Source organism: Halichoeres trimaculatus, unplaced genomic scaffold (genome assembly GCF_033239565.1).
Source record: "Halichoeres trimaculatus isolate MK-OKI-2021-1 unplaced genomic scaffold, fHalTri1.1 fHalTri1_scaffold_2, whole genome shotgun sequence".
In the NCBI taxonomy this organism is placed as follows: Eukaryota; Metazoa; Chordata; class Actinopteri; order Labriformes; family Labridae; genus Halichoeres; species Halichoeres trimaculatus.
In genome coordinates, this window is record NW_027437180.1 from 20,990,377 (window position 1) to 21,009,798 (window position 19,422).

The 19,422-nt window shown below is 42.5% G+C and overlaps 1 protein-coding gene across 4 annotated transcripts; it reads right to left on the reverse strand.

The window, feature by feature from the left end:
* Positions 1-317: 317 nt before the first annotated feature.
* LOC141786937 (calmodulin-regulated spectrin-associated protein 3-like) lies at positions 318-19,330 on the reverse strand. 4 transcript variants are annotated; one of them, XM_074665304.1, is made up of 19 exons: positions 19,195-19,330; positions 13,263-13,540; positions 12,888-13,028; positions 12,558-12,644; positions 12,380-12,415; positions 11,804-11,851; positions 10,717-10,855; positions 8,732-8,871; positions 7,925-8,018; positions 7,758-7,809; positions 7,434-7,495; positions 7,318-7,348; positions 4,721-7,049; positions 4,518-4,630; positions 4,103-4,389; positions 3,905-4,004; positions 2,943-3,055; positions 2,008-2,126; positions 318-1,867 (listed from the first exon to the last, which is right to left on the reverse strand). In XM_074665304.1, the coding sequence occupies exons 1-19, from the start codon at positions 19,328-19,330 to the stop codon at positions 1,535-1,537; spliced, it is 4,638 nt and encodes a 1,545-aa protein (XP_074521405.1). In that variant the 3' UTR covers positions 318-1,534. The 4 variants fall into 4 exon arrangements, with proteins under 4 accessions (XP_074521405.1, XP_074521402.1, XP_074521403.1 ...); XM_074665301.1 differs by having other exon boundaries at positions 4,721-7,151; XM_074665302.1 differs by lacking the exon at positions 12,380-12,415 and having other exon boundaries at positions 4,721-7,151.
* Between the last annotated feature and the right edge of the window lie 92 nt (positions 19,331-19,422).

The following is a 19,422-nucleotide window of genomic DNA, read 5'->3' on the forward strand; positions in this document are numbered from 1 at the left end:
GTCTATAAATAATGAAACAGAGAACTTTTGTTTCCTTTCCAGTACCTTAAAGTTTTAGCAGCTGTTTTAGTGTTATTAAAACATTTTAAGTTGAAACATTGCACTGTTTACAGGAGGGATCTCAAACTCGTGCCATGGAGGGCCGAGAGGCTGCAAGTTTTCGTTCCAACCAAAAACTCCACCAGCTGATTTCACTGATTGCCTCACCTTCAAACAGAGAGCAGGGACTAATCAGTGAACTCAGCTGGTGGAGTTGTTTAGTTGGAAAGACAACCTGCAGCCTCTTGGCCCTCCATGGCACGAGTTTGAGATCCCTGGTTTACAGTGAGTCAGTCGTGGTAATGATTGTGTTGCATGCGTTTGTGAGGGTCACCAGTTTTCTGTAGTGTACCAAGTTTTAACAAAACAGGTCATCTAAGTTTGAATTTGAATATAAAACTCAATAAGGCATTCTGTCCTGTGGTTTACAAACTTGAATCTGGATCTAAAAGGGAGCCGGCTATTGAACCCATTTCCAACCGAGAGCACAACAATTCCTGTTTTTCTAAATGTACGTCGAATGTATGTCACAAATCGTCCTATTCGCAACTAACTGAGTGATGTTTATTGGCATCTGATGCTCACATATATGCCCTCAGAGCAGACATGTTTACTATTACTTTGTTTCAAAAGCTTATATCACGTTCAGGAAATCATGCTGTTGTGATCATCTCTGAAGACCACTGACTCAAACACACATCTTTGACGTTCAGTTCTGCTCTCTGTATCTTATGGTTATGGCTGTTTTTGTTTTGGAGACACAAATGTGCTTCAGCCAAACAGGTGTCAGTTTGCAGAGTTCAACTTGAAAACCATACGAGTTAAAGATCCTACCAGTCACTCTGACACGAGACCACATTTTCTTTGCTGCCAGGCTTTAAGTACAAACTGGTTTTACACTGCTTTCAATCTGCAGAACCAGTAAGGGAACAGACAGTGATCACTTGTCTTCTTAAAGTTAATAAACAACTTAATAAAGATCATTTTCTTCTGAAAGAAAAAGTATTTTTGAGGTTGTACTTCAAACAATGAAAGTATAAATAATGAGACTTTTTAAAAGTATCAATTGTGCCATTAACCTTCCATTTTATAAAACCTTCTGTATACACTCTTTATAGGAGTGTGTCTGTCGTCTGGGAAAAAAAAGCTGTGCTGTTAACATTTCCATGCACATGAAGGGGACTACAAATGTTTTTTGAATATTTTGTATTTCTAGTAAAATCCAAGAGAAACAGAGGTACGGTGTATCTACAGACATGGCTATTGACTTGTCTGTTTACGTGTAACAGTTTTCACCATTATAAGTGTTTTACCTATTTGATCTGTTGCTCCATTTCTTCTGTTCACATACAAAACTGTCATTTTTTTAAAAATCTGCTTACTTTGCTGCTCTCTACCTCTCCTTCTGTGTTTCATATCTTAACAACAGTTGTCACTTAAATTACAGTATGAAGTGTCTTCTTGAATGATCTGTCACTGTCATGTCTGATGTTCCTCACTTGGAAACAACAGCCTTCTTGGTAATACTTGCTCTCCTGCTTCCTCCTCCTCCCCCTCCTCCTCCTCCTCCTTGCCAAAGATGGCTAGGGATAGTGAAGGCGTCAACACTCATGCCCATGGTTTTGGAGGGAATGGCACTGAACTGCTTCCTGTCTGAACTGTATTTGTAGATGGACTCTACTTGGGTGGAGCTAATTGTCCGTGGGCCCACGCCAGCCAATCGTACAAGCTCCTGGGAGTCAGCATTCATGGTGTAAACGCCCCTAAACTGGCAGTTAGAATCACGGAAAAGGATGAGGAAGTGATTGGCAGGACTCTTCTCCATCTCCTGAAGAAAGAGGTGTTGGAAAAAGAGGTGAGCTATTGTTTTCCCTGGATAACATCAGTAAGCTCATTTGATACACTTAATATATTTATTTTCAAAGAGGTACCAAAGTAGCATTTGTTGACGTGCAATGATTCGCCTACCTCAACTATCTTGGTCTTTTGGGTCTCATTGACCTTTCCAGCGAGGCAGCAACGGGAGAGAGCGTTGTGAATGATGAATTTGTTTGACTTGAAGCTTGGTTCTTTGAAGAGCTTTGGACCTTCAAATACAAACAAACATAAACTTATTTCTGCAAACTCATGTATTCACTTCATCTTATTCTTAACATGATGACCATTTCCCTTTGGCTCCATGATGACATGGTGAGCTAAAATGTTGTCATTTAATGTTGGTTTTGGTGTTTGCACACCCTGAAGACTACGACGGCGTATTAGGGCCGCTTGAAGAAATAAAAATAAATTTTCGAAAAATTTAAACTCAAAATTTTCAAGATAAAAACGAGAAATTTTTGAGTTTGTAAAGTCACAAGTTTAGAACTTATTGAACTCGAAAACTTACTAGAATATAAAGTCGCAATTTTACGACTTTATAGACCAGTGAATTCAAGAAGACAACAGGGTGTGTGGTTCAACAGGGCACAAACGAAAGAACGAGTCATACGATAAATTTACGACTTTACAAGGTTGTAAATTTGTGACTTCATTAACTCGCAAATTTACTAGTTTATTAAGTCGTAAGTTTTCCACTTTATGAACTTGCAAATTTTTGAGTTTCTGAAGTCGTAACTTTGCAACTTTAGAAACTCTAAAATTTGGGGGGTTTTTCGCGAAAATGTATTTATTTATCTAATTTCTTTAGTGGCCCTAATATGCCGTTGTAGAAGACAAAGCAAACCTGACAAATCTTTTGAATTTAATCAATTATTGATTGATCAACAATTAAAAGACAAACAGCAAGGAAACTGGCCATATTTAAAAGAAATAAACATTGCACAAAAATCAAGGCAGTTTGTGTGTAGTAGATGTGTTTTGCAACAATGTACCTCGGCAACAAATCTTATACTGTAGTACTGTACCTGTGTATTCTGGGGCAGGTGAGGTTCCGTTAGACCCGGTCTCCCAGTCTTTGTCTCCATTCTGATTTGCCAGTCTGCTCGGTGTCACACATCCCGAGGGTGAGTCAGGACGGCTGAGGGGAAAAATATCAACCAACAAACCATCAGTCTATCATCTCAACTGTGTTACATACTTAATGACAGTGTGGGTTAATCAGTAGATCACCAGTGACAAGGCAGTGACCGGCAACTACATTTCTATCCACCTTCTACGACCAAATATTACCTTTGACCCCCACAAAAATAATTTGAAAGATTTACTTAGTGATGGGGGGAAAGTGACTGAACTGTTCAAGTGGGCTTGTTTCAGATAACGCTGAGTCGTTACTTGTGGTTGCTGTGGCAACGAAAAAAAAAAAAAAACAGCACTTGCAACTTGAAGCACTTTGTCATAGTAAGGTTTTTTCCTCTTGTCAAAAAAATTTACTTGTATTGTAGGTCACTTTGGACAAAGGGGTCTGCCAAATGGAATTATAGAATTACAGAATTAGGATGGATGTAGAAAGGAAATCGCTCAACATGAGTAAAAGTCTTGAAACCAAACCAAACATCTGTACTCTGAAGCCCCTTTTGAGCTACTCATGGTTGAGACCCTAAATATTAACCACTCCCATGCCCAGTACTGCACTTAGCATATTTCTACCATATACAGTTTGGATCTTTAATAAGTATCATACAAAATGTGGGAGTGTGACAATCTGCAATTTTGGTGATTTCTAAGGCATACATTTTTGGGTGATTTTCGTGAACTGGCAAATTTACAAAGTTGGCAAAGTACTAAAATTAAAAAAAGAAAATTGGGCTGTAAAAATATTACAAACCTAACGAACCATGTTTCATCTCCAAAGCTACATAACTACTACAGCTCAAACTGTGCAGCTTTAAGATCAATACAAACATTTATTACCTTAGCATCAATTTACCTTTGAGGTTTCTTAGTCAGATCAGCTGATCTGTTCCCGGGCTCATCGGTTGCTGCCAGGTTGAGGGATGAGTGGGAGTAGACTTTGGTCAACTTAGAGCCTACAGAAACAAATATTGAGATGTCAAAAAAACAAACTTTAGTCTGTGAATTAATTTACTGACAGTCTAAATGAGCTGATAGATAGTTCCACATTTACCAGATGATCCTTTGGCAGGGCTAAGTGACAGCTTTGTCTCCTCCCTGGTCATGCTGCGCGGCCTTGAATGGGTTTTCTTTGCAGAAGATCGTCCTTGGCTGGTTGTTTTCTGCTGAAGCACTTTGTCCAAGTCCTCCATGATCCTGAGTTGTTGCCTCCTTGCGTACTCTCCTCGTGTGAAGTCACCTCGGCGGGCTGGTGTGGCAGGAGGTGTGGGTGAAGGTGAAGTTGTGCCTGCAGGGGGTGTATTGGAGGGCGATGCCATTCTTCTGTCTGAGGATGATGGTCTGAAACCAAGAGAACTGGGTTATTTATTTACACATGCCAAACTGGGCTTTAGACTAATGAACAGACTGTAGAGTTGAAGAGAGGAGTCAGAATGCACTTTGCATTCACTCATGTGTTTGTGGTGTACCTTTCTTGTTCATGCCACTGTCTCCTCCTCTTCAGCTCCTCAGCTCTCTTCTGTTGTTTCTCCAACAGTACTGCTTTACGCTGGGCCATCTCCCCCTCACTGTGTACATCATCCTACAATCACATTTATATAGGAAAAAAGTTAGTAGATTAGAGTTTGCACTTAGTCTTTTGCCCTATTTGTCCTGATTTGAAAGCACTCACCTTGAAGAAGAACTGAATTCCTCCTTTCGGCCCCTGCTCACTCTGTTCCCCACTTGGTTCCAAAGTTTCCACCGGTCTGGTCTGTTCCCCTTCCAGTTCATTTTGTTGTTCAGGTCCATCGCTGACGGTTCCCATGGCCAGATTCAAACGCTCTATGGGGTCAAGAGACTCATCAGCCAGTCTTGGTTCCACAGCAGATTCAGTGTGGTCGCTCATAGAATCAGAGGAAAACTCATTTCCTTCATCGGTTGGTTCATCACTCCCCCCTTCTTGCCCTCCAAGCGAGGACATTGAGGCCTCAATCAAACTGCAGCGATTCCCTGCTTCTCCACCCCTTGCGCCCTCACCTCCAGCGCTGTACGCAGCAGAAAGTGACAAAGTATCACTCTCAAATGAGCATTCGGAAAGAGCTTCAGAGCTGCTTCCACCAGCAGCTCGTGCACGGTCTGGTCTTGGCTGTTGAAATACTGGCAGCCCTCCTACAGCCTCCATATCCTCCTGCTCCAGCTCTAGGCTGAACTGAGTCGGGGTCTCACTGGAGGCTGTGTCTGAAGTGCTGTCCTCAGGCTGTGGCTGCTGGGCTGGCTGAGGAGGCTCTTGGGGAGTTCGTGGCCCTCCAATACGGAAGGACGAGGAAGTCTGAACCTGACACTTGCTTGGGGACACTCGCCGCAAGTGGGGGATGGTGTCCACATTCTGGGTTGGCGTCAAAACACGGTTGAGTGGTGGGAACTTGAGTTCCATGGGCCGAGGGTGAGGTTGATGTTGGGGGCGTGTGTGGTGCTTGGGGCTGCGTGGAGTGGTGGAGGAGTGGATCTTGGTGCGAGGAGCAGGGCAGGAGGAAGAGATGATTGGGGTTTTTGGGGAGGTCACAGCGTGAGTACGTCGAGATGGAGAGGACGCAGAGGGGGCATTGGAGCCGGCTGGGATCACCCAAGCTTTAGTGGTAGTCCTCGTAGGAGTCTTTGTCGGAGTTCTTGGAGGAGTCTTTGTTGGGGTATGAGGGGGAGTTTTGGCGTTACTTCTGGGTGTTGATTTAGAAGTGGTTTTGGGTGTATTCCTGGGTCTTTGGTTGCTCATGAGCTGCTGTTGCTGTTCGGTAAGTTTTTGCATGTCCTTTTGAAGCGACTGCAGAGCTTCACTCAACTTCTGCACAACTTCATTGTATTCAACTATGACCGCTTCTCCTTTTTCTTTCTCTGCTCCTTTTTCGTTCTCTGTTCCTTTCTTACTTTCTATCGAGAATGTGACCTGCTTCTCCAAACGAGGAGGATTGGACACAGATGGCTTGTCTTTTTCCTTGTCTTCATCCTTTTCTTTCTCCTTCTTTTCCTTCTCTTCTTTCTCCTCTTCTTGTTTCAGTTGCTCCTCCATGTGAGTAAGCCGCTCCTCCAGGGTGAGATTATCCTCCTCTGCTCCCTCCCCTCCTCCCTCACCTTGCTCTCTTTTTAACTGAAGGAAAGCCGTTTTTCCAAGCCTCTGCCTATGCTTGGCAAAAATAGCTTCAATACGCCGTTTTTGGGCTTCAATGCTCTTTCGTTTCTCCTCCAGACGAGCCCCCAACTCCCAGGCTTCTGAGCCCGGCTCAGGGCCTCTTGGACCTGGGCTGTTCTGGCCCCCTGGCGCCCCTGCTGGGGTTGAAGGTGTGTGTGGGGTGCCTGGTGTTGTTGGAGTTGAAGCGGCCGGGTCCTCCCCAGGACCAGCTGGATGCCGTCGTCTGTTGTCTCGTCGCTCTGCAAAGCTTGTCATTCGTGGACTGTTGCTGGTACTGTGATTTCCTTGGCGATTATTACTTGGTCTAATATTTCCAGGGGCGTTTCTTGGGGTATCATCTGATGCTTCAGAGGAGTCAACACTTCCATCTCTCAGAACCGAGTCATCATCCCGTGACATGTCAGAGGAGCGTTCTGGTCGCTCCCTCCTCTCTCCTCTTCCTTGCCTTTTGGAGTCAGCCACTTCCCCTCCAACCGGTCGATACAGCACCCCAGAGCGACAGGGAGCAGAGCTACTGAGCTGGGGATTATCTTCCTCTGGGGAGTGTAAAAAGAAACCAGCGGGAGCTCCTTCAGGACGTAACCTGGGTTCTGGCCTTCCTCCCAGCAATCCTCTCCCACCTTTCTCTGGTTTCTTCACTTTTCTACGATCTTTGTTTCCAGGGCTATGAGCCACCTGCAGAGCCTCCTCGATGGTTGGCAGCTCTCCCAGTGGTGCTGTGTGTGCATAAGGACCCCAGGATGAACGCTGTGATGGTACTGAAGCGCTGACCAGGTGGCTGAAGTCCTCAGGAGGGGAAGTCATTGCAGGGATGCCGGTGGTGAGGCTGTCAGTGCTGACAGAGCGAAAGACAGAATCTATTGGGTTTCCCATGACAATGTCAACATCACTGTCCAGTCCAAATGGGATGCTGAAAGCCACTGCTGACAGAGGACGACTGCAGAGAAGTAGATGTGGATGGTGGGGTGGACAAATGGATGAGTTGTGCCAAAAAAAGCCCATAAAGCAGAGACCACAGAAGCCAAAGTAAGAAGATTAAAATGAAGGTAAAATATGAATGCAGCACGACATTTACTGTAGAGGTCAGGGGAAGTGTTAAATACCTGATTTGTTTCTTTGTCCAACTTGTGTTTTCTGAAAAGACATGTAAGAATGTATTAGCACCTGTCCTGTTAAAAATTAAGGTGAATAATGGTTGGGAGTACTGTTTGTTTCTTACCCGGTGACACTGGGGAAGAAATTGGCACAAAGGGTTGTTTGAAGATGAAGGACGGTGAACCACTGAAACGAGATTTAATAAAAGGCCCATAAAGTCAAGGCAAATAACTGTCACCTCACAAAGTATATGAGTGCTGCAGCTCTGATTCCAGATAGATATGGCTGAGGTTTGCTTCAGAGTTTTCCCTAAACTTACTTAAGGCAGGGGCTGCACTGATCTCACATCAGCTATGAGCCATTCCCACAATAATCTGACAAATGTGTCCTCTGAATTTAGCCACAACCGATCAGTTTTGTGTTTGGCCTATCTGAAGGATGCTTGTACCTGTTGCTGTTTCCATTCAGAGGACTTGTGCAGTCTAGCAAACCTGAGACATCTGAAAGATAGAGAAACACCTGTAAGATGTTCATTCAACAAACAAAAACATTAATACAATGTCAATACAAAAACATTACAGACAAGCTCTTGGTTATTTTCCGGGTCTCACAGACCTGTGAGGTCAATGGGCTGTATGGGCTTGACAAACTCTGGTTTCTTCACCTCAAACCACTCCATCAGCTCAGCAAGGAAGCTCATGATGTTCAGCTGGAGGTCAAAGACATGTTTAATGTCACATGTGAGGAAAGTTTTGAAAGTTCGACACAACGGGAAACATATTTTTTCAAAGGAATAAAGGGATTTAATGTGATTATTCAAAGTATTCTCCTTGAACTACAGACTGTCAACATTTAAACCTCCTATATAGAGTTTTGAACTGTTTGCTTTAAAAACACTGAAACAGGGTAGGTGCCAGATGTTATGATTGACATTGATGGGGACAGCATTTCTTTACATTTCTGACAGCAAACATTCTAAATGAGTTAAAACAGGTGGAGATTTTTCTTGAGAGCAACTATTTTGAGATGTTGAGGACCAGATCAGACAAGTATTAAGGTGCACATCTTTACTCACAGGGGGCACCAAAATCATCATGAAAGGAAAGCTTCCCACAGTAGCTTTAATGAGATAACAGCTAGGATGAACTTTTTTTAATTATAATCCATCCGTTTACACCTGTGATTTCTACCAGTCTTTAAAAAGGATTTGCAGATTTTTAATGTTGATCTGTGATTGGTCTCCTGATAAATTTGATTTTATGAAGTCAGTGCTGTGATTCTTTTCTTCCTATAAGACTTACTGTCTTTTACCCTCATGTGCATGCTGTCTCTTCTATCCATACACCTCCCCAGCCCCTCACTTTTCCTCCTGCACAGATACATCTCCCAAATGTTGTGAATTTCAAGTGTAAAGATACTTACATGCAGAACAGGTGGAGCGTAGAGCAGGTCCTCCACAGCCAGGGGGCAGCAACTCTGTAAACTGCTCTCACAAAACTCTTTGATCAGCTGCAGGTTGTAGAGGCTGTCAGCCACGGACATGGTGTCCTTCAGACACACATCTGGAAAGAGTAAAAAAGTAATACATGAATTAAAAAATCAACATGTGACATGTAAAGTCTATGTGTGTGTGCGCGTCTGAGATAGACATGAAATATTGTTTATTCATTCTGAATGATTTGATGAGATTGAGAGAAGCTTAAACCTACATTTTTATTAAAATGTGTTTGGGGTTTTAATGCTTTTAATGAGAGGAGAGAAGAGTCAAGAGAGAAGGAAACTGCAAGTCAGTAATGAATGGAGATAAGAGGCCTGAATCATACTTGAGCCCAGGCTCCCTGCTTCGAGGACAAGAGCCTTGATGCATGGGGTGAGTGATTTATCCGTTGAAATAAACCAGTGCACCAAGTACACTGTGTGAAATGATGGTTTGCAAGTCATATATTTAGTTGTGATTAATACAAAGGTGACGTGTTAAATTATAAAACTGAAAGATTTAATTGTTCTATAAAATGAATATATGCTAATTATAAATGTGATGACAGTGAAATGAGGCCAAAATGTGGGCAGATAGTCATGTTTACCACCCTACTACATCACTTCTTTTAAAGGTTCCATATTATGCCAAAATCACTTTATTAAGTCTTTCAGTGAAATTTGTGGGTCTTTGGCTTTTCTCCCAGACCACAAAATGTGATATTTAATGACAAAACCTGTACTTAGTAGTGCTTGTGGATGTAAACTCCTGACCTAAAATGAATTGTTTGGATTTGGGGGATTTGCCGACATCAGCGATTCCCTTTTTTTGACCAATCAGGGGCAAGTCTGACCTGATTGGTCCACTGGAGCAGATACCCCCGAACCCCCTCCACGCCCACTCCTCTCCCCGCTGCTGGAGAGAAATCTCTCCAGACTCCAGAGAAATCTCTCCAGCAGCGGGGAGGAGAATGCCAAAGTTGAAGAGCCATCACTGCTCTGATTTTGGCTGTAAACAGCCACATAGTTCCATGCACAAGCTTCCACTCTCTGAAGAAGACAAGACAAAGTGGCTAGAGTTCATTTATCAAGGAAATGTTCCAGCTACACTCAGTAAAACTGTGCATGTGTGTGCTAGTCACTTCACTGCCGACTGCTTTTCCAACTTTGGACAGTACAACAGAGGGCTAGCAAATAGACTGGTCCTGAATCCAGGCGCATTACCAACCATCCGCGAACAAACCTCGGACCCTGGAACTGTGAGTATTTTAAATGCTGTGTGCTGTGGAGCAGATGTTAGAGCTTTTCCTCAGTGTCCCCTCTGTCTGTGTTAGCTTCAGGATGCTAACTTAAGCTGCGATTAGCCTGTTGTTTTAGCCTGTGATGTTACAGTAAACGAGTTTTCTAAACATTGTGCACTCGGAGCTCATGGCGCCGCTCTCAGTGACGTGGAAGAGCAGGGCGGTATCAGCGGTGGCTCATTTACATATGAAGGTCACGCCCACTAAATCAGACCGTTCTGAACAGAGGGGCTATGAGAGCCTGGAAACAATGCTGCCGTACTTGATTTTTTGGCTTTTTGGACCAAAACATGTTACTAACATTTCATGGAGACATCAATGATCCATATTAAACTGCAGAAAAGGAGCATAATATGGGACCTTTAACAATGAAACTTGGAAATGGAGTTTCACTTGAACAAGGTAAGTTCAATAATTTACAGTGATGGTATATACAAAAGTGAAAATAAGAAACAAAGAGTTTGCAAAAAAAGGACAACCACACTCTTAGGATTACTGAATTTAAAGAAAACCTTCCCAAGGAGCATCTTTCAGGTTGAGATGGACGCATACATCAGCCAGATATAAATATTTCACCATCAGTTGTGTATGTGTTTGCATGAGTGTTAATGTCTGAGTACATGTGTGTACCCTCTAGAGGCAGAAGGCTGGGGCAGTAGAAGTGCAGCACAGCAGCTATAGCACAGCCATTAGACAAATCTTTGACCGCAGAAACGAGAGGGAAAGTAGGCGTCAGCTTGGACTGCACTTTGTCCTTCCTATAGCGAATCTAGAGAAGAGAAGAAGGCAGGAGGAGAAGGGTGAGGAGAGAGAAAGGAGGAAGAGATGTGCAAAGATAAGCAGGAATCAAGAAGGGCAAATGGGCAAGTGGAGGGAAAACAGAAAGGATTAAAAGGTATATTAAAAGAGTCAAAGAAATGAAACTAAAGGATACATGTTAGTGTTAGAACGGTATTAAATAATACGAGTGAAACCAGCTCTTCTTTCAGACAACAAATAAAACAATCAACTCAAGCTATGACGCCAGCCAAACTAGAGAAATTGAAGAGAAGATAAACCAACAGAATCAAAGCGCAAGACCAGCAGTGCCTCACAAAAGTAACATTTGCACACACACACACACCAACCAGAAGGTGCAATGCAAAGGTTTAGAGACATTGCAAAATTTTAGAAAATAATAGTTCTCCAGTCAACCAAACGTAATGTCTGTGATTATAACGTCTCCTCCAATGCTCATGCAGCAGAAACAGGCTTAGCTCCCACCAAGTAAAAAAAAGAAACTAAAAATTTTTATAACCAGTGAAGTAAAGGTGATTTTTTTCAATGTGCCCTAAAAAGAAATCCAGAATGTGAACATCGAGTGTGATTTATCCTAAATGATGTCACACAGCCTTGTTGGAGGAGGACAGAGATGATTAAATGGACAAATAAATGCAGTTCACTGTTACTCCTGTAACACGGCTCTGTCACACACAGCCTAACAAAAAACAGCTAAGCATAAATAAAGAAATAAATATGGATACTGATATATACTGTTGAAAGTTAATGAGTTTTTATTGATCCATCCAACCTCGGGGTTGGATTAGTGATTAGTTTGCAGTCTGTCAGTCAGTGATCAGTCGTCGGTGTAGGAGAGGTGTGGCGATTGGTCAGTCTGTCAGTCAAGTGCATTGCGGGACTGGTGATGGTGATAAAAGAGCGAGGTGTAATACATTACCACAGGCGGCTTATTCCCCGACTCCTTCAAACAAAAAGCGATAGCATGCTGGATGGGGGGATGGCAAGAGAGAGGGAAACAAGCATAAATGACAAGGGGGCCGGTCATCATGGGAACCGCCACACCACACAGTCACTGCTCAGGGGAGAGGAGAGCAACGGGGGAGGAGGAGGAGTAGGGTGGGAGGGTGGGAGGGAGAGGCAAACAAAAAGGGCAGGAGGTTGTTTTTAAAATGAGCGGGGCAGGGAGGCTATCTCCCTCTCCAGCATCTCCTTCTCCCCCTTAGCTCTGATAATCTGGCCAGTTTGAGATGAAACTGATGCCTGAATGTAACCAAGTCTGACACATCATCACCCAATATCATCAGTTCATCATAATAGGCAGTAACAGGACATTTTATGGTCCTCTTATTAGTCTGTAGAAAAGGTCAACAGCTTTACCACCATCATACACAAAGCACAATTCAAAGTACAGATTAGAGTAATGTGTGGCATTTCCAGCAGGCACATTAAAGTCAGCCATACACACCAGATAGACAGACAGATAGAGAGGTAACCAGGGGAAGAGTTCACTTACAGGGACTAGTTTCCAGTACCAACGTGTGGACTGACACTGCCAGAAAGTGAGGCGTGATAGAGACAAAACAGGGGGAGAAAACAGAAGCAGGATGGTGTTAGAAGCTTCAGCGACAGCAGCTTCATTAGTAATAACATCATGCATGTGTGTATTAATGTGTGTGTGTGTTTTCTGTTACCGAGTCCTGAGCAGGTTGCACGTCTGTACACGTCTGGGACCTCGGGGGTTCTTCTTCTTCTGTGCTTTCTCTCAGCTTCTGGTTCAGCTTTATGAAGGTAAAGGGAAAGTTTAAATGAAATAAAGAAAAACCTTTATACAATTTGTGCAAATGGACAGGGTGGAAGGTGGAAGTGTGAAGGCAGTCAATCAAGAACTGTAGGTAACGAAAGAGAAGGATGCATCACAACTTTTACACCACAAATAATCCATCTGAGAAGCTTCAGCAGAGCGGTTTATACATTTAAAAAGGCGACAGCACTGCATCAACATACTGATACTGCACTCTTACCCTGTTGACCCAGAAGAGCAGCGCGTTCTCCCATGGAGCCCCAACACCCATATGCTCTGCCTCCACCGCCATTTTCACCTGGCCCACCACCTCTTTAGCAGCCAGCGTCATGAGAGCCTCTATCAGAGCAAGGTGAGCTTTCTGCAGCAATCACGGGAAATTCAACCAGCAGACACAATGACATGTTCAGCACAAGTGCAATTTCATTTTCTTCTTTTTGTTTTCTTCAATTGCCTTGTCTTAAATCTTCCCATCAATTTTTGGCTATTTACTTACAAACATAAAAAATCTTGACTGAGTAAAATATAACCAAATTGGAATAAAAAGACCCACGTTGACAAATTTATAACAAAAAACATGCTCCACAGTGCCCACCGTTTTGATGGGGACATGGCTGAGGTCCTCTTCTGTCACGTCAGTATCCTGAACCTTTGCAGTAACACCTTTCTTAATGAGGAACTGCAGCAGGGCGGAGTTGTCAGCAGGAGACCCCTGCGATGCAGGAGGAGAGGTGGGATGAGCCTGGGCCAGCAGGGCCTGGACTCTGCAGTAGATCTCTGGAGAGAGAAGCAGCTTGGAGATGGATGGTTTGAGGTGCTCTTGTTCATACTGGTCCTTATAAAGCGGCTCTCGCAACTCCACTGGAACATTTTCTGAACAAGAGAAGAGGAAGGACTTGTTGAGATTTGTGTTTGTTAAGATCTGGTGATACCAGTACTGCTCTCAGGTTTGTAATGCAAAAGTAACTGTTACAGTAGAAATTCATGGTTTCAAGAGGATGCACCCTACTAACGTTTTTCTTTTCAAGAATCTTTGTTTTAACTCCTGACATCTTCTGGTTCTCATCTTGTTCTATCTGAAGTCTTCTCAAAGTTTGCAAAATATCTGTGGATCGCTTTAGGGAAAGTTGTCTTTTAAGGATGACTACTGTCTTGAAAAATTATGGTACTCAGAGGATAAGCCTCTGTAACTATCTTTGGTCTGATTTTCATTTGAGGGTCACCTGCTTGTCAAAATGTTACTTTTGGATTGAACATTTTGTTCTTGTTCAGATTTAGATAGATAGATAGATAGATAGATAGATAGATAGATAGATAGATAGATAGATAGATAGATAGATAGATAGATAGATAGATAGATAGATAGATAGATAGATAGATAGATAGATAGATAGATAGATAGATAGATAGATGGAACTTTATTTGTCATTACAACAAGTACAACGAAATTGCAGTTATATCCCTTCCAAAACAAGTAAGAAGACAAACTTCGACAAGGGAAGACGGGAATGGGATAAACCTGGGAGCCAGCTGCCTAGCGCTCCTTTGACTAGATAAGAAATGACAACATTGGGAGAGGAGAAGGGGGAAAAAAAGGTCAATTGTCAATTCCAGACAAAATGTTCACAGTTCCTAGATGAGGAACCCACAAGATTCTGGTGATTCCTCAGTTCTCCTCAAAAGCAAGTACATTTTCTTGGTTGTAATTGAAACCTTAATTTTTTTTTAAATCAACTGCACAAGACCAGAAAATATCCTATATACATGTGAGATATGCAGAGGATGAACCCCAACAACTCCTGACATCTTCTTAATTGTTATTTATTGTCATCATAGAGTAAAAGTGTTCCCTTTACTGGGAAAAAAATAACAGCTAAGATATGTATGGTCACAGAGGATAAATACTGGAGAACTGGATGATTTCTGATTCCCTCTCAAGAGCAAATTACCGTTAATTACATAATTGATTCTGAATTAGTCGACATATAATATCAGACCTTTTTACGATGTGTGATATGTCGTAATTTTGATACCTTGTGATTCTTCTTACTGTAAGAGTCAATGTTTGCACAGAGTCGAATCATTTTCAACATCCCCATCTGTTTCAGCTTTATGTTATTTTATGTTATGTTATGTTATGTTGTGTTATGTTGTGTTATGTTGTGTTATGTTGTGTTATGTTGTGTTATGTTGTGTTATGTTATGTTATGTTATGTTATGTTATGTTATGTTATGTTATGTTATGTTATGTTATGTTATGTTGTGTTATGATGTGTTATGTTATGTTATGTTATGTTATGTTATGTTATGTTATGTTATGTTATGTTATGTTATGTTATGTTATGTTATGTTATGTTATGTTGTATGCACATTTAGCAAACAATCATAAGCTACGATAGGTTTGATAAAACAAAGATTAAATCTGTTTATCAGTTACATGTTAGCATCATGGACATGGCTTTAAACAGGACAGCTGTGCAGCTTCACAGAACTTCAAGCAGAGTGGAGACGGAAAGAACATCCATGCTAATGAACCCGGAGGAGCTCAGAATGAATATTTCAGTGCATGAAAGAGTCCACTCCATCATTATCTACAAGCAGAGGTAATTAGCCAGCAGAGATACTTGTCTGCTGCTGCAGGACACTCTCTGAGCTGCATGTATGAAGAGGAAACTATGATGTATATGTTGCAGATTTAGGCTCTTTCCTGTTTCCTTGCAGATGTGTGAGGAGGGCTGGAATGAGTCAGCCTTTCACATTGTTCTCTGAGAAATGGAGGGATGCTTACTAATGCAGAGAACTGCTTTGTCGCATTACGCCATGTGGGAAACATTACAGAGGTCACACAAACTGCAGCTCCACTGTATTATCTGTTTGGAGGAGTAAACCAAACAACCAATGAATCAAAATGAACCCTGGAAATGAGGTGACAGTAAGTGACAGCGTCTGACTTTATGGAGCCTGTGGGAGGAGATAATGTCATCATGTGCATGAACAGCTCAGCCAAGCTCCCACAGACAAGTGAGTGTGTGTATTTTCATACCAAGGAAGAAGCTCAGACCAGTATGAGTGGGTCATTTCATAGACACACATATACTGTGGACACAAAGATGCACACTTCCCTGGCTGACCCATATTCCAGCTCAGGAGGGCTGCACGAGAAGAGAGGGATAATCCTTCAGATTGGTTCAGACTTGTAGACTGAATATCAGAGTTTACATCATTAAAGTCACTACAAAAGTCAGTCCTCATTCCCTTTAAGCTTTTGCCAGACCTTCTACTCCTTCATCTGTCTGTGCACATCTCACAGTGACTCATTATGAGAGCCACGACTGCTCCTCTTTGTCTGTAACCTACTGTAGTAAGGCCTTCTTATGTAACTGTCACTCCTTCTCCCCAGCCCTCTTTGAGAGAGGAGAGACGGATACATAAGCACATGATATTTAACAGAAAATCTATCTGTGTCACTACATAAACACTAGTAAAAACACACTCCACTGCAGTGAAATACACACACTGTTTGGGGGTTAGACCCTCGCCTTTCACACTCTGCAGCACTGGGAGGAAATAGGACTGCTGTCGCTATGGGGATGGAGGAACTGGAAAGCGGCCATTCAGGCTCAATCACGGCAGAGAGCATGAGACTGGACTGCAGAGCAGGAACCAGCTAACCCATTTAACTTAACACTGATTCATTTACAGAGAAAACAACAACAACAACAACACAGAATCAGACCTCTGTAGCTTAACGAGCAGAACAGAGTTACAATGCATGGATTTTGCTGAAAATCCCAGGAGCTGTTCATGATGCAGGACTCATTTAAATTTCCACAATGTGCTCATGCAAACAAGTTTGGAGCTGCAGCTGACGGCTTTTACAATCAGCTAATTATTCATGGGCTAATTGGTTTTGTTTGACTGCAAAATGTCAGAAGAAAAGCAGATTTTCCAAAGCTGAAACTGGAGTCTACTCAGATTTGCTCTTTAATGCACAACACAACAGTTTACACTCACAAAAAGCAGACAGCACCACATCCTCAAATTTTCACCCAAGACCTTTTACCAAGCCTATCTGCTTTTCAGAAAATAAAGTTAACTGAACTGTCAATCGTCTCTTTTATCTCTGTTTTTGGTCGCCACCGCAAAAATAGGGAACTTCTTCCTCTTTAGCCGCTTTATGGTCTCTTTTGCCTGCTGTGGTCAAATAAATCTGATAATTGTGTTCCTAAACAGCAGTATTGTCTATTCTATTATTGTTTATATACTATAAGTATCAATTGTTACTGGAATTACCTTCAAATTAAAAATAGGCCCATTTTAAGTATTCAACTAGAATTTTGTTTTCTCATGTGCAGTCAGGGTCAGCCATCCTGAAAGTAGACAGGTAGAAGCTCTAAACTTGAGGAATAGCAAAGGTCTTTAATCTCAGCGAGGTGATTCATGGTTTAATTAAAGAACGGAGCTAGAGTAAGTTGTTGAGCTCCTCCTTATAATATCCTCCATCACTTTGACTGCAGAAGCAGATTATTTTACCAGAAAAAGACACAGCTTTTATGATTATTCCTTCTTTATCCTTTACTTTTTAAAGAAGTCATCCTTTCACTCTGTCGGGTAGAATCTACCACAGCTGAATCAGAAGCATGTGGTATGTTGGACCCCATATGTGGTTTTATTAGTGCTATTTTCTTCTGGGCTTCCATTAAATTTCAATGAGGCACCCACTGGGCATTTTCCAGTTGACAGACAACAATGAAGCGTCCTGCTGGGAGGTTTTCAGCTCATCTCTCCTCCTGCTCCACTGAGGGAGCAGACCAGATACAAACATGACATGAAATTCTGTCTAAAGCTATTACTACCGTTCACAAACACAGATTATTACACAAAGGACTGTGAGGCTGTTGACCTGCAGCGTCAGTCAGCAGAGTGACATCACTGTTAGTCAGCAGAGCCTTGTGCAGATCAATCATAGGGAAATTACACCAAAAAACGTCAACAATCTATCTATAAATATAGGTAATTAATTAATCCTTTGAGTCAGTCATCAACATTTCCAACGATGACTGTAGCAATTCAATTCTTAGGGCTTATCAATAATATTTTATGAAATTCAGAATCTTACTTTATTGAGGAGTTAGAGAAAAAATAGCATTGCTAATATGTCAACATGCTCTGGACTAAATACAGTCTTAATCACTACAATAACCCTCCGCTGGTTGTATCTCCGAGCTCTGTGATGACATTCACAGAGTTGATAAAAAGCGGGCAATACCTCTGGGACATTTATTACATAAACTTCAATATGAAATTGCTTTAATGGGCTATATGAGGCCCTCTATTGTATTAAAAGCTCATACTTGAGTGGAGCATGTTATTGAGACAGAGCTCCCATACAAAAACCTGACTGATTGACAATTTTACCAAAAAAAAATAAAAATAATTTTTAAACATTGGACATTTGTGGTTTAGCTGATTTTTCGTCTTGTTTTGGAAAAAACTGCACATTTTGGGGTTTTGGTGACTGTCTTGCTAAATGACCCTGCTGATAACTTTGTCTTTAAATATACCTTTTCTAGTCTTATTGCTTTAAAATAGGTTTGAGTATTAAGATGAATTAATCAGCTCTTAAAATGAGCACAACATAGTAAGATGTCATCAAACACAACACCGTTAGAGATTAAGCCTCTGACACATGTGTGCCAGCAGAAGCCTTACAAAGGTCATGACCATGTCAACACTAAACGGTGGAGGACCAGAATCTTATCATTGCTTCTGGTCTGGACGGTCCCGTTTTACATAAGTGCACGTGCTGCAATGAGCACTCATCTATCCCCTCTTTGCTAAATGCTTCAGCTCATGAAGTGTTTTGATCCTGAGTATCTGTCCCATTTCTCCTCGACGCATTAACCGTGCGAGTCTTTACATTCGCAGTTTCAGCAGAACCCCTCCATTGTCTTAAAGCCCACTATGTCACCTTCACTGTAGTGCCACGCGCTATAGCAGAACGTGCGTGCGTAACACTGACACAAATATTATGCGGCCCTGACCCATTTACAGACACCCGCTCATAGACGTGCAGCTGTTTGAACAAACTCCAGTCGGTGAAGCCGTTTATTCCTCTTCAGGTGATGATACATGATGATAAGATGGACTCACACACAGGCCGTGGTGGAGCTCAGCTCTGACAAAAGGCTTTGTTGCTGCATCGATGACAGACTTCATCTTCTTCATGCATCACGCAGCTCCAAGGAGATCCCTCCTGACTAGACTCATATGCATGTTTGCAATTGGCTGCAAACGCTCCTCATTAGTAAGATGGTAACCCACATTAAACGGCACAGCCCCTCATGCAGAGGCGAGCAGATGGAGCAGCAGAGCGGAGGGTGATGAAGATGGATGATCTGTTAAAGGGTGCTGGAGGTTCCCCTGCACGCCAGATGAAACCCAGAGCCCCATATATAGTCTTTACCATGATCAATTATTAAGCGCCCCACCCAAGCAGCCCCTCGGAGATGTGAAGTGAATGGTACCTGCAGAGCCGTACGATTTGAACAGCAGCCACCGCACGCTGGCGCAGGTCTTGGCACGGTTGAAGTCGTACTGGTCCAGCGGCTTGATCTCCGGCACCGAGAAGGTCTTTTTCATCGCGCCGGGAGAGTCCACCATGGCTGCGGCGCGCCGCACGGAGAGCACGCAGATAGCAGCAGCAGCAGCACCGGGAAAATGAGGAGGAGGAGGGATGGAGGAGGTAGAGGAGA

Excerpts from the sequence above, each read along its gene's own strand:
- LOC141786937 (XM_074665301.1), bottom strand. The coding sequence starts at position 19,330 with ATGGTGGACTCTCCCGGCGCGATGAAAAAGACCTTCTCGGTGCCGGAG. Across the intron at positions 8,872-10,716 it reads CAGCCTTCTGCCTCTAGAGG|ATGTGTGTCTGAAGGACACC; the intron begins GTACACACATGT and ends TACTCTTTCCAG. Across the intron at positions 2,127-2,942 it reads ACCTGCCCCAGAATACACAG|GTCCAAAGCTCTTCAAAGAA; the intron begins GTACAGTACTAC and ends TTGTATTTGAAG.